This window comes from Natator depressus, chromosome 1, assembly GCF_965152275.1.
Source record: "Natator depressus isolate rNatDep1 chromosome 1, rNatDep2.hap1, whole genome shotgun sequence".
NCBI lineage: Eukaryota > Metazoa > Chordata > Testudines > Cheloniidae > Natator > Natator depressus.
The window spans coordinates 60,254,716-60,267,600 of record NC_134234.1 but is presented as its reverse complement, the minus strand read 5'-3'; the positions used below and the strand labels follow the sequence as shown (position 1 = coordinate 60,267,600).

At 45.1% G+C, this 12,885-nt stretch overlaps 2 protein-coding genes across 2 annotated transcripts in view; one reads left to right on the top strand and one right to left on the bottom strand.

Annotated features, from left to right (window-relative positions):
- Positions 1 to 11,992, bottom strand: part of NUFIP1 (nuclear FMR1 interacting protein 1) — a 31,463-nt gene extending 19,471 nt beyond the window's left edge. The window contains exons 1-5 of the mRNA XM_074961215.1: positions 11,743 to 11,992; positions 10,813 to 10,901; positions 10,143 to 10,247; positions 9,028 to 9,090; positions 8,598 to 8,674 (exon numbers count right to left, since the gene is read on the bottom strand). Of these exons, the coding sequence (XP_074817316.1) occupies positions 8,598 to 8,674; positions 9,028 to 9,090; positions 10,143 to 10,247; positions 10,813 to 10,901; positions 11,743 to 11,902 (494 nt within the window). The 5' untranslated portion in view covers positions 11,903 to 11,992. The remainder of the gene's footprint in view (positions 1 to 8,597; positions 8,675 to 9,027; positions 9,091 to 10,142; positions 10,248 to 10,812; positions 10,902 to 11,742) is intronic.
- An 83-nt stretch (positions 11,993 to 12,075) lies between these two features.
- GPALPP1 (GPALPP motifs containing 1) overlaps positions 12,076 to 12,885 on the top strand; it is a 40,804-nt gene continuing 39,994 nt past the window's right edge. The window contains exon 1 of the mRNA XM_074961119.1: positions 12,076 to 12,287. Coding sequence (XP_074817220.1) covers positions 12,167 to 12,287 — 121 coding nt within the window. The 5' untranslated portion in view covers positions 12,076 to 12,166. The remainder of the gene's footprint in view (positions 12,288 to 12,885) is intronic.

The following is a 12,885-nucleotide window of genomic DNA, read 5'->3' as shown; positions in this document are numbered from 1 at the left end:
GGGGCCTGCTCCTCTGTGTCAGGCGCACAAGGTGTGGGCAGGCAGGTTCAGCCCAGCAGGATCCAAGTGTAGAGGGGCTTAGTACGGGGAGATCCAGGTGTGGGGTGAAAGGGTTCCGTGTTGGGAAAGCTGGGTGCAGGCGACTCAGTGTGGGGGGATCTGGATGCAGAGGGGCTCATTGGGGGGTTCTTGGTGAACGGGCAATGGGACTCTGCGGGCGGGTGGCTGAAGCTCAGCGGGGGGATCTGGGTGTGGGAGGATGGGGCTCAGTGGTGTGGGGGTCCAGATGTGGTCCAGGGACAAGGGGGTGAGGCTCAAGGGGCGGGGGAGGGGGGATTGATGGGCCTGCTTAAGAGGGGAGCCCCACTTGCTGCAAGGGGACGCCGCATGCCAGGCTCCTGCTTCCCCTCCCCATTCCCTTCCCCGCTGTCCCCTCCCCAGCCCACCCCCTTTCTTCCCCCATTTCCTCTGCCCCGCCCCCCCGCTTCCTCCCCCAAACTAGGTGCATTGGCCTCCTCCCCAAAAACTCCCTTTGTTTCCCCTGTATTTTCTGCAGGGAAGCAAAGAAATCTCCAGGGGGATATGAATTCTGCACATGTGCAGTGGCACAGAATTCCCACAGGAGTACCATATAAAGGAAGCAAGATGAGAACAATGCACTCTGAGATAGTAAGGAAGGCAAACATATTCATGGTAAATAATTCTTCTTACCCTGCCTCTCTCCCTGCATACAATTGCCAAAACAACAAGTCAAGAGACTTTTCCACATGCTGGAAGGAAATACACAAATGCGATTTACTAGCTTTATCAATAAAGTTGACATCAGAGCCCTCTACTGGTTGCCTGCATTGTCTGTGAGCACAGAGGCCCCAAAAAGTACCTCACCACATCTGCCTAACTTTAGGTTTCTGAGGCTGAGGAGGTGCTTACCAGGCCCGGAGACTATCCAAACAGCCTCAGGACTTTCAATGGAACAGCAAGTTCAAAGTCCATAGTCACCACCACAATTAAAGTGACATTTCCTAGATTAAAAACGTTCTGTTTGGGCAGGCTAAGAAGAGAGAAAAGTATCAGTTTTCCCATTACAGGTGGGTTTGCATCCTTGGTGTAGGTGCAGACTCACTAATAGGTTTTAGTAGGACACACATTCTTGGAAGATGGAGCAACGAATATAAAAAAATAAATATTCTGATCCTGCAAAGTAACAATTCATAGTTGAAAAAACCAGCAACAGAAGAGGAATTAAAAAGAGCCCTTAGAGTCTTAGCACAGAAATGAACACACTGTTATCTATTTATGAGCTCACCAAATGATTACCTTAAAAAAAATCCCTCCTGAATAACCACAGTAACTTTCAGAAAGAAGAAAATTGTTTTTCTAATATCACAATCCCAAACTGCTTAACAGCTCAGATTCCCTCTGGTGCTCCCTTTTCATTACAATGCACTGTTTACTGTGACTCAACAGCACAACTTCAGTTCTAAATTGTTACTTTACTGGAGGCCCAATTACTGCTTCACAAAAGCTACAGTTTTTCAGGGTATTATAACAGAGCAGCCTCATTTTATAAAAAGAGTATCAGAAGCCACGCACGTAGTCATTTTGTTGCACCTATTAATTAAAAATAAGATGCCCACATGGCAACGAAAGCACTGAAATAAACCACAGAACTACACCACCTAGTGGACATGGTTTAGAACAAGTTCCTAGTTACACAGCCTTATTATTCCTATTCGTTATAGCTCAGCAACGAGCCCATTTCCAAGTATTTTTCTCTGGCAATTTTATACAAGAGTTTCTGCAGTAACTTATTTGCAATATGACATTAAGAGTATCTGCACACACATACTGAGCAGAAAAATTTGAGTCCTTACACAATTCAGGTTTAAAAGATTTCACAAGTAAAAGTTTACTTAGAATTAACTGTAGACACCTTTATAGTTGACTCAGATTCAACAAGGAAATCATACAGTTTTACTTTATAAAAGTGAATAGTTTTTGCAGGGTACCTAGAAATTTGCCAATGCCCTTAATTCAATCCAGCTCATACTATTTCCCTCATCTGTTAGTGTCTAGTACAGAATGTTTATACGCAGATAAACCTAGAACTTTTCCAGTGACTAGGCAGCCAGCTAAGACATGCAAATTGAGGGCCATGCAACAGGTGTTTGGCTTTACCTGCATACCCCAACAGAGGGCTGTTTAGAAACACAGAAAGTGCCACACAAGATCAAACCTGAGGTCTATTTAGACCAGTATCCCATCTCCAGTGGCCAGCACCAGATGCTTCAAAAGAAAAGTGTAAGCACTAAGCAGGAGGCAGAGGTGTGAATCTGCCCACACCCCCCACTACCACATTAAATCTCATCCTAATCTCTAATAGTAAGAGATTGGCTTAATCTCTAAAACATGAGGCTTAATATCCCTTTCACAGAATTTATTAATTACTACTTCATTAAAAATCTATTTTAACTTGTTTTTTGAAAGGTAAAGCACAAGAGAAAAAAGAACAACATTAATGCTGCAATAGCACCTATAAGGCAACTAGTAAGGGCCCCATTATGCCTAGCATTCTACAAACATAGTGACAGTTCCTGCCTCAAATAGTTTATATTCTGAAAGACTAACTGTTACACTTCCTTCTCCAACGTCAGAAGCTGGAAAGGAGAAGCCTTCATTCTGAGGGAATACAATAAAGTAATATCACTGCTATAACTTTAAAAAAAAAAACAAAAACAAAAAAAACCACCACAGAAGATCTAAGGAGATCACCACCCATTGAGCACACCACTGTAGTCTTCTCCCGAAACAGGACAAACTCAGCAGTCACTACTTCAATGTACAAAGACCTTAAAGTTGGTTCTCAGGATGACCAGTTTCAAAACCAAATCTAAGGTGCAGACGAGTAAAATTCTACTGTATTATTCAGAAACATTAAATATTTACTTGGGCATTCTGTTAGTCATGCTTTGGTCATCAGCAAGATAGAACCTTGTAAGTTAACTTCCTGTTTTTACTGAAAATTAAACAGTCTTTAATTTCTGATGTAGAGGTACTTAGTCTGATGTACAAAATGCATCTCCTGTGCTACAAAGTATTTTGTAATGAAATCCAAAACAAAAACAAAAAAAACCCAAACTGCATTTTTAATGTAGGCCAAACAGTAGCCATGTCTTCATGTATGAGCAGCTTAAATCCCATTACATAAATGAATGTTTCAATGTACTTCTTGCCATGCGTGTTAACACCTTGTGCTTTGCTATCTGACCTTCCCAAGGACAACGTTACAGAAGATGAAGTATAACTACAAACAAAATGGGAGTCTTGCTGTACAAGCAAACACAACTGACATCAGCACAAGTTGGAAATTTGCCCACAAATATTCCCCCAAAAGGAGACTTTTTGAATCAAAGTGATGAAAGGAGTTGCATGTGAAAAACCCACTATTAATTTTCAACTATCCTAAAATACTAGATTTTTATTTGGAGCTATCCTAGTGCCACAAAAATTAGTCAAGGGCTACAAATATCATAGGTTACATTTAAAGATATTTCTATTTAATGAACTCTGCAACACTTATTAATAATGGGGTGGGGGGGAAGGTTCTAGAAGCTTTGCTGAAAAAGAAAGCCAGTTTGCCCTAACACCAAATTCCAGGTAACATGGAAGTGAGCCAAGAAATCCTTTTGAATTGCTTTAGGATAAAGAGGAAGCTTTGGTACCTACAGCACCTAACAGTCATTAAAGTTATTAGACAAAAGTTAAGCTTGTTTTTTCCCCATTAACTGTTATTCCTGGGGGAATTCCGCACATCTGTGGATGCGCAGAATTCATCTGTCTCGCATAATATCATTTTCACTCACAAAACACATTTTGCCAAGCAGTGCTGTTCCGCCTTTTGCCCACCAGAGGCCGCTGTGGCGCCAGAAAAGCCAGCTGCATTCATGCCCGCTGTTCTAGCGCTACAGTGGCCTCTGGGGAGCAAAAGAACTGCAGCAATTAGGAAAAATGTTTTTTATGTGGGGAAAATACACAATTCTATGCCCAGTGCTGCAGAATTCCCCCAGGAGAAGAGTTCATCACAGCATCCTGCCTGCTGAGCCAGGTTAGGACAGGGCGGGGCACACAGAGCTGCTGTGGGGGTCACAGACTGGGATTCAGAACGGTTAGTGGGGGGACAGACTGGAGCATGGGCTCAGGAGCTAGTGGGGTGACAGCGCTGAGCCTGGGGCTGCAGAAACCCATGGGGATGAGGGGACAGGAGGCTTCCCAACACATGAACAATCCTCCCCTGCCTCCCAACGAAAACCTCCCACCCAACACCCTCCAGGTTCACTCCTAGGCTCCTTCCCTCTCCCTCAGCTCCTCTGTTACCCCTGACTCCCCCAAGCCTTTGCACTGCTTCTGACAGGTGCAGGAAATACAGTTCTGTATTATAATTTAAATGAATTACACAAAGTTCTGTATTAATATACCTCGTAAAGAATCTGTCAAAAAAAAAAAAAAAAAATTACCAGAATTTGTTTTTTGGTCTGTATTGCTACAGACATACTTGCTGACAGATATTTTGAAATAAAGTACCAAAATAATTGCAACTGGCATGATTATATTGTGTTATTTTGACAAATAAAATATTTAAAAAAACTGAACTAGTAATAGAAAAATTGACGGTCTAGTGTTGTTGATGCAGCAGAACGTTTCCACAGTTTGTGCTAAAAATTGCTATAATCATTGTGGGAAAATTTCCTTTTTTCCCAGAACTCTATTAGCACTTCACCACAAGAGGGCTCTTAAGACAAAAACATGTATTTCCTGGGGGTGGGGGGGCAACCTGAGCCTGAGAAGGAGCTGGAATTTACCAGTGTACATTGCCAAAGAGCCACAGTAATATGCCAGCAGCCCTCCCATCAGCTCCCCCACCCCACTCCCAGCACCTCACACACACCAGCAGCCCTGCCAGTCAGCACCTCCCCCTCCCTCCCTGCACCTCCTGATCAGCTGTTTTGTGGTGCAGGAGGCTCAGGGAGGGGCGGGAGCGAGGGCACGGCAGGCTCAGGGGAGGGGACAGGAAGGGGCAGATTGGGGGCAGGGCCTGTGGCAGAGCCAGGGGTTGAGCAGTGAGCACCCCCCGACACATTAGAAAGTTGGTGCCTGTCGCTCCAACCCCAGAGTCGGTGCCTATACAAGGAGCCGCATATTAACTTCTGAAGAGCCACACATGGCTCCGAAGCCACAGGTTGGCCACCCCTGATCTATTTCCTGCTATGTACTTTGTTTTCATGTGACAAAGTATTCTGGGTGACAGCTACGAAGCAAGTCTTAAACTCATACTCCTTGCAACAAATGTATATCGGGATTATAATCAAGACTACACTGAAGATAAACCACTTGTACATTTCCATACAAAAGTCATTAATGCACAAAGTCAAGCCTTATAGAGGCACCGTAGTGGCTTCATAGATAAGGTTATGTTGCTTCTTCCACTTAACGTGGGGTTTAAATACTTCACATGAGCAGGAAACCTTGCATTGATTGTTCCCAAGATGAGTTCACTAAGAAGGACAAATGTCAATTTTCTAACTTTATGTAAAAAACAAAGGAAGATAATCTTATTTTGGACCTCCTCACACTCAAAGAGGCAACAAACTCGAAGGGTATATCTACACAGCATTTTGGAGCCCATGGGAGCAAGACTCCTAGCACTGGGCTAGTGGGGCTTGTGCTAGCACTCTACAAATAGCTGTGTAGACAGAGCTTTGAAGTTGCAACTTGGGCTGGAACTGGGTGCTGAAACCTGGGTTTGGGGGGTGGGTTGGGCTTCAGGGTCCGAGCTTCAGAAAGCTGTCTATGCAGCTATTTTTAGACAGCTAGAGCAATGCAGCTAGTCTGTCAACCCGGGATGGAAGGCTCACTCCTGCTTGCTCCAGAATGCTGTGTAGACGTATCTGAATTATCACCCACCAGTGCATTAGGCTGCAGGTCACAACATTAGGTTATTTCGGAAACTTTAATACCAAGCTTCTTCACTGTAACTGTTTTATTTCAAAAAGAACTCTACATCTTTGTAAAGAACTTCTATTCTCCAGTGCTGTCTCTACTACCCATCTTAGCTCCTCTCTGCGGCCAGACTGCTTCCCTAGCACCGAATCCCTGCTATCCTGTGTCTCTCTGGCAAGAGTCCCTACCTCCTCCTTCCCCCCCACACCCCAACATCCTTACCCCTAGCTTTTCAGAAAATTCAAAGCTTGCCAACATGACTTCACATCATCTTACCTGCCAAAGTCTGTCAGGCCATAGATTTTCCTAGAAAAATTGCTCCCTTTGTAGCACAGATATACAGTCCCCTTTGTCAGACAAACTTGTCACTGGGCCTCCCTCTCCCCCTGCCCCCTCCTTGCTACTGTTATGACAGACATGGTGAGAGAGGGAGGCTTGGAGGCAGTATCCTGACAAGTAGAGCTTGTAGATCTACCACAGAGAAGGGAAGATCTCCTCCATCTGGCAAACCTCCTTTGATTCACTAGGGGTGAGTCCTGAACTGATAATAAACCTGCCAAGGTCTATTAAGACAGTGTGCAGGCAATTCTTAGTATGTCTCCAGAAGGAGAAACTAGAGAGCCATGTGGGAGAACAGAAGGCACAGGGTCAGAGCAGTGGGTTTCCCTGCACCCCCTGGCCAGCCTACCCACCGGTTTCCAGCCCAGTAACTCAATCCCAGTGCCCACCTTATCTCCCCAGTTCCACGGTACCTCTTTCGTCCTACACCAAATCCACTGACCCATTCCACACAAAGTCTGTTCATGCTTACTTTGTTTTATTGCAGGATTTTAATGTCAGTACATCTGAATAAAAAAGTCCTCCATGTGACTATTACAGGGTAGGAAGGGGAGAAGCAGTTCTGGACACACAAGATGTTCTGCAGAACATGAAAGAGCTACAGTTATGTGCATAAGAGATGTCTTCCATGGACTCTCTGGGGTATCTCCCATCCAAGCAACGGCCAGGCCTATTCTTATGCAATCTAGTAATATCATAGCCAATTGCAATATGGCTGCAAGCTGGAGCCAGTTTTGCTTCTGAAGTGCAGTAATAAAACCCACCTCTCTAATATAATGCTATAAAGCATTACCACAAATTCTCTCTCATATATATAATGAATAAAATAAAAGTAAGGGAGAGGGAGACATTATACACCTATATAAATATAAAATGTTCATAACACACAACTGCAGTCAGAGAAACAAAATCTAGAACATCTGTGATAACCTGAACTATTAATCAGCTGCAACCTGTTGATCTTTGAAAATTCAGTAGGATCAGGTTCAGACCAGTACAGTGTCTGTTTTCAAATATCCAGCTGTTTTTCTTTCAGCTTATCTGTGAGTGTAGGCATTATCTCCATTTCACAGATGAGGAACTGGTCATTCCCATAAATGCATTAGCCACAGAATAAGCTTAATCAGCTTAATCTCTTATACCTTTTGATTTAAAGTGCTTTACGCTATTACAAACGGGAAAAGGTTTTTGTAGTAGAAAGAGGTACCGAGCAGCACTCATCCTTGAATAAATGCTCTTTATGAACAGGGACATACACGGGGGGGGGGGGGGGGGGGGCAAGAAGGGAACGCCCTCCACACACACACTCCCCAAAAAAATCTCCATGTGTCCCTGTAGCCCGGTGAAGGAAGTAGCAGGGTGGCTGGCTGCCGGCTGAACTCCTTCTCCCTCGCCCACTGCAGCTGCTGCTTCTCCTTCCCTGCTGCCTCCACCCCCGAGTCACCTCAACAGGTGGTCTGCAAAGCAGGCAGCAATGCAGGGACTCCAGCAGTAGGGAAGAAGCAGCAGCAGCTGCACGGCTGGGGAGAGGAGGAGCTCAGCCTGCAGCCAGCCACCCTGCTGCTTCCTCCACCCTACGGCTGCAGGGACACAGAGAGTGCTGCTGCCAGGGGGAGCCGCTGCCTCCTCCCTGCTGGGCATCCCCACCAGAGGCGTCCTGCCAGAGGTGTCCAGAGAAATTGCCAGGGAAGGGAGAGGGTGGACAGCATACGAACGCTTCATCTGTGTGTGTTTAACGTGGCCCTCCAAAAGTGGTCAAATTTAAATGTCTGCGCACACCCCTGTTTATGAATTAGCAGAGCTTGCTGTATGATAATCAAGAGATACAGGTTAGAAAGAATGTTAGGTAGAAATTTAAAGTCTACAGAAATTACTTGTCAATTTCTGGACGTCTGCACCCAATGAAGTATACTATAGCGGTGGTGAGTACACCATATTCAGATGTTCACATCTTCATTATTTCAGACCCAACTATTTCCAACTTCATCCAGCACACATTTCTCATTTCAGGAATCTGAGCTTTAAACATGATATGTAAAAACAGTATGAGTTATCTAAAGACAAAATAATGCATCTTAAAGATTGAGGCATACATTTTTCTTGCTGGCGTAACTTGAGAGTTTGAATCTTTTCCCCCCCAAAGCATTAAAGAAATAATTAAGTTAAGCGTTAGGAACCCCAAGGGAAAAAGTGCACGAGAGTGATGAGAAGTTTTGGAATTGAAAGCCTCTTACAACTTACAGTCTCTGAAGCTTACTCACCTTTTTCTTTCCTCTCTCCATTTAGCAATCTCCTCTGGAGTATCTAATTGTATTCTTCTAGCACCAGGAGCATGCATCTAGGGAGGACAAGTTTTCAGAAGCATTACAAAATGTGACTGAATATTCCCTTTATGCAATTACATGAAACTCTGCAACTTTAAAAAAAAAACACAGACATTGCAGAAGTTGGGTGTAACATATAGAAAATGAGAAGACTAAAAATGAAACATGGTGATTGTTATTTCTATTATGTTATCTTTTACATACTTTTCATATTTAACATGGGACTGAGGGTCAGTTTTTAAGGCTGAGACTGGACTTTGTCATTCTAAAGAAATATAAAAATGTATAAAGACAGCCAGAGGAGAAGCTAATAATCAATTCTACAATTTTCATGGACTCAATTTTTGAAGCAGCTTGGGGTACCTACATTCTTCCAGTGAATTTGAACCAACTTCTCATGTGCACTGAAACTGCAACCATCTTCTGCACACTGAAAGAGAAGAAAAATACTCTGACACTATTTGAATGGAATTACACACAAAAAGAGTCAAGATGTAGCTCACTTATTTTTAACTACACTGCATACCACTGCATAGTAGATCACTTTCTTGAATGGTGAAACAAAACAACAACTGCCAGCATCGTCTCGGTTACTCGCACAGAGCTTTGAAAATGTAAAAGGCTAAGTACCAATACTACAGCATTAAGAATTACATTTTAAAAAGGAGACATTCAGTTACTAAGTGGCGTAAGAGTTATACATTATGTTCACTACGTTTTAAAATATCTATTCTCCCCAGTACTCATTTAGGATAACACCTTAGGATTCAGAATGCACTCAACAGTTTATAGCAGTGAAGACCTTCCACCATTTCATGCAGAAATTGGGGCAGCTGGCATCCGAGAATTAGTCTTAGCCCCAACATAGAGGACTTGCCTAAATTGTACACACTGTAGTCAGCCCTGCTCTAGGGCAGAAGACCTTCAGCATTTCAAATTGGATGCAAACAGCACAAGCACACTGTCAACACCTGTTAGGTTCATGCTGTACTGGATACCTATAGTGGCCAAAACAAGGCAAATCCCTCTAGTAGCGTCATCCCCAAAGACTTCAGTAATACACGCAAAATTGTATGACTAGTTCATATACCATGGATAATTTCAACTACTAACTACCAATTTTACATTTACCATTATGAATCAAAGACCTACATGACCAGCACCCCAACGCCTATAAGTACAGGCAGAACCTCTGTACTCAGTTAGGGCCTCCATTTTACATCTTAAATCAAAAAAGCACACCTGTAGCAACACAGCGACTCCCTGCACTATTTGGAGTCAGTGAAGGAGAGGACTCCAAAGAAAGTGCCACCTACCAACACTGCCTGTAGCACGTGATTTTCTGTTGGTGATCTCCCATTCAAGCACTGACTAGGACCAACACCTGCTTAGATTATGAAACCACAGTCCAAAATGGTATGGCTGTATATTGTAAATATAAGCTGTTTTATAAGACAAACTTTCCCGCCTATTTAAACTAACCTGTGTGTGCTGTGCAACGTGTTCATCATATTTTTCTTGGTTTTTATAGCCACGATCACAAGTATCACAATAATGAGAGAAAACTGGTTCTTTTTTCCTTTTGTTCTGTTAAAAGAGTAACACTGTTATGTTCATTTCTTCAAAAAATAAGTTACACTTTCTTTTAAATAGAAACCAATATGCCGGAATATGCTTTCAGGAAGATATTTAAATTATTTTAGCTGGAATTTCAATAGTCAAAACATTTGATACATAATCTAGACAGAAAAATGACTAAAAAGATCAAATTATTATGTTCCATATCTTGCAGTTTCCAACTCAAATGTGCTCAGTTTACAAGTAACATCTTTTTACTAAGTGTCACCACTGCCAACGTAACCAAAATGCCAAAGTGGCTTCATCACCAGAAATAAAGGCTGTTGCAAGGTTAGTACGTCTCAACAATAGAATCATGTGCACAATGTACGATTTCAATAAGTTGATTAGAGCATACCTCCCTTGAACGAATCCAGGACTTGCAAACTTGTCTCATCATGGAATGCTCTCATTTATAACATAATGGTTAACATACGTTATAACATAACCCTAACCGGTGTGGTGGGATTAAGAGTACTGTATCCCAGAAGTACAACTGAGTTACTAAACTCCACGTAATAGCTATAATAAGTACCTTTTGCTTGAAGTTTCCACCTGGAGAATGTTTAAAAAATGCAGGTGTTTGTTCAGCTTGCCATTCTTGGGTAAAATGGCAATTTCCACCTTCAATAAATAAAATTACAAGAAAAATGAAATTACACATAGCTGTTTAATACTTTCTTCAATATTATATTTGGGGAAAAGAGTGCACTCTAAATAACTGAAATAACCTTACAAAAATCTTTTAAAGAAAAACCGAAATATGGAAGTTTTTGATCCATCTGATATTCCTTACCTCATCTGTGTAATCACACTATTACACTACTTGTTATCTTATATCCCTTGGTGTCCTAAACGTCATTGTTGAGACTTCTCAGGATCTCCCTTATTCTATCAATCCTTTTAAAAAGCTGCCTGAAAATCAGTGCTACCACTTAAAAAAAAAAATCTAAAATACTGATTCATTATTATTTAAAAGTGCAGATAAAACAGGAATGTTTTGGTTTGTTTTTTCAATATCATCATCAACATGGCAAACCCCAAAAGGACACAGCCTCCCTGGAGATATATTACAGCATCACCAAATCTTTGGCAAATAAAAGGCAAAAACCTGGTTTTAAGTTTCAGGATTGGGAAGCTTGGGAAAGAGCGTGGGAACTACCTCGTCCTTCTTTGAGTCATAAGCAAGAAGTAGCCAGCACTACAGGAAAGCAACAACCACCTAAGCAGATCCGCAAGCCAAAGTGCACGTGAGAAGCAGGGCTGCAGCACTCAAGACCACTCCTCCGCACCCCCCACCCCCGAGACGCAGCTGGGGAGAAACCCCCTGCAGAAGGATGGATACGGGGGAAACGAGGCAGGAGCCCCTCGGAGGGGGGTGGTCGTTGTGAGAACAGGGAGAGGGGGAATATCCGGCCCAGGTGCAGAAGCCCCTCCCTCTTGCCCCCGCGGGGGTCTCCCCTACCTGGGTGCGGGGCTGTCGGCTGGTACCATGCGCCAGGCGGCGGATAATCCCCAGGCGGCGGCGCCCAGAAGCTGGGGTCCCAGGCGGGGGGCCCCGGGGGCGGGCAGAACACAGGTGGCCTGAACACGGGAGGCGGTGGGTACCAGGCGAATGGATTCATGTCAGGCCCGAACAGACTCCTCCGGCCTCCCGTACTGCCACTGCCAGTGGCGGCTGCCTCCACATGGGGGACGCAGGCGGCCACTGCATTATACGTCACTTCCGGCACTACTGTAAACACCCCGCCCCAAAGCCAGCGTGCGGAACCCCGCCGGCCGCACGACCGGGGAACGTCATCGCACAGCGCCGGAAGGGCCATGGAGACCGTCAGCCGCCTGTGCGCTGGTGGGTTTGTCTGGGCCGCACGGGTCGCTACGCAATACGCATGCGCCTCCGCCTCCCACGGCGGCGTTGTTGTGCCATGGCCCGAGAGCTGATGGGGCCGGCGCTGCCCCCGGGCTTTGCCCGCTGTGCCGAGGCGGACCCGGATGAGGACTTCAGCCAGGGTGAGCACGCGTTAGGGGGCCGGGCCGCCCCGGCGCCAGGGTTTAAGCGGCACCTGGGCGCGGCCCGGGAGTACAGCCGTGAGGCGGGGGCTCCTCAGAGCGGTTCAGTCCGGTCCCAGCCGGGGGCTGTGGGTAGCCCCGGCGCCGCTCGGTGCTGGCCGAAGCAGCGCGCCCTCCCGCCTGCGCGGGCCGGGCCGAGCCGCCCCGCGGGACCCGTTAGCAAACCCCCGCAGGGGGCTGTTTGCCCGCTGGCCGGCCGGGTGGCGCTTCCTGCGGCGGTTTCCAGCCGGCGGGGTCCGCCCCTCCCTTCGAAACGTTCTCGGGGTCCGCAAATGGAAAAGCGGTTGAACGCCGCGGCTGTGCGGCAAAGTGACCCCTCTCTCTTGGGTGCTCCTGCCCTGCTACAGCTAAGGCCGAGGCAAGCTGCTCGTTGCACAACCGCTGATTTTCTGTGAGCTCTAATGCAAGTGATTTCTTTTTTTCTTTGTGGCATTGAGGGCCACAGTTGCAACTTGCCTGGTGCTGCACCCCATTTTTCAGATGATTTCATGTAGCCTGTCAAAGATAAACACACACAACCACTCTGTTTTCTTGTAGT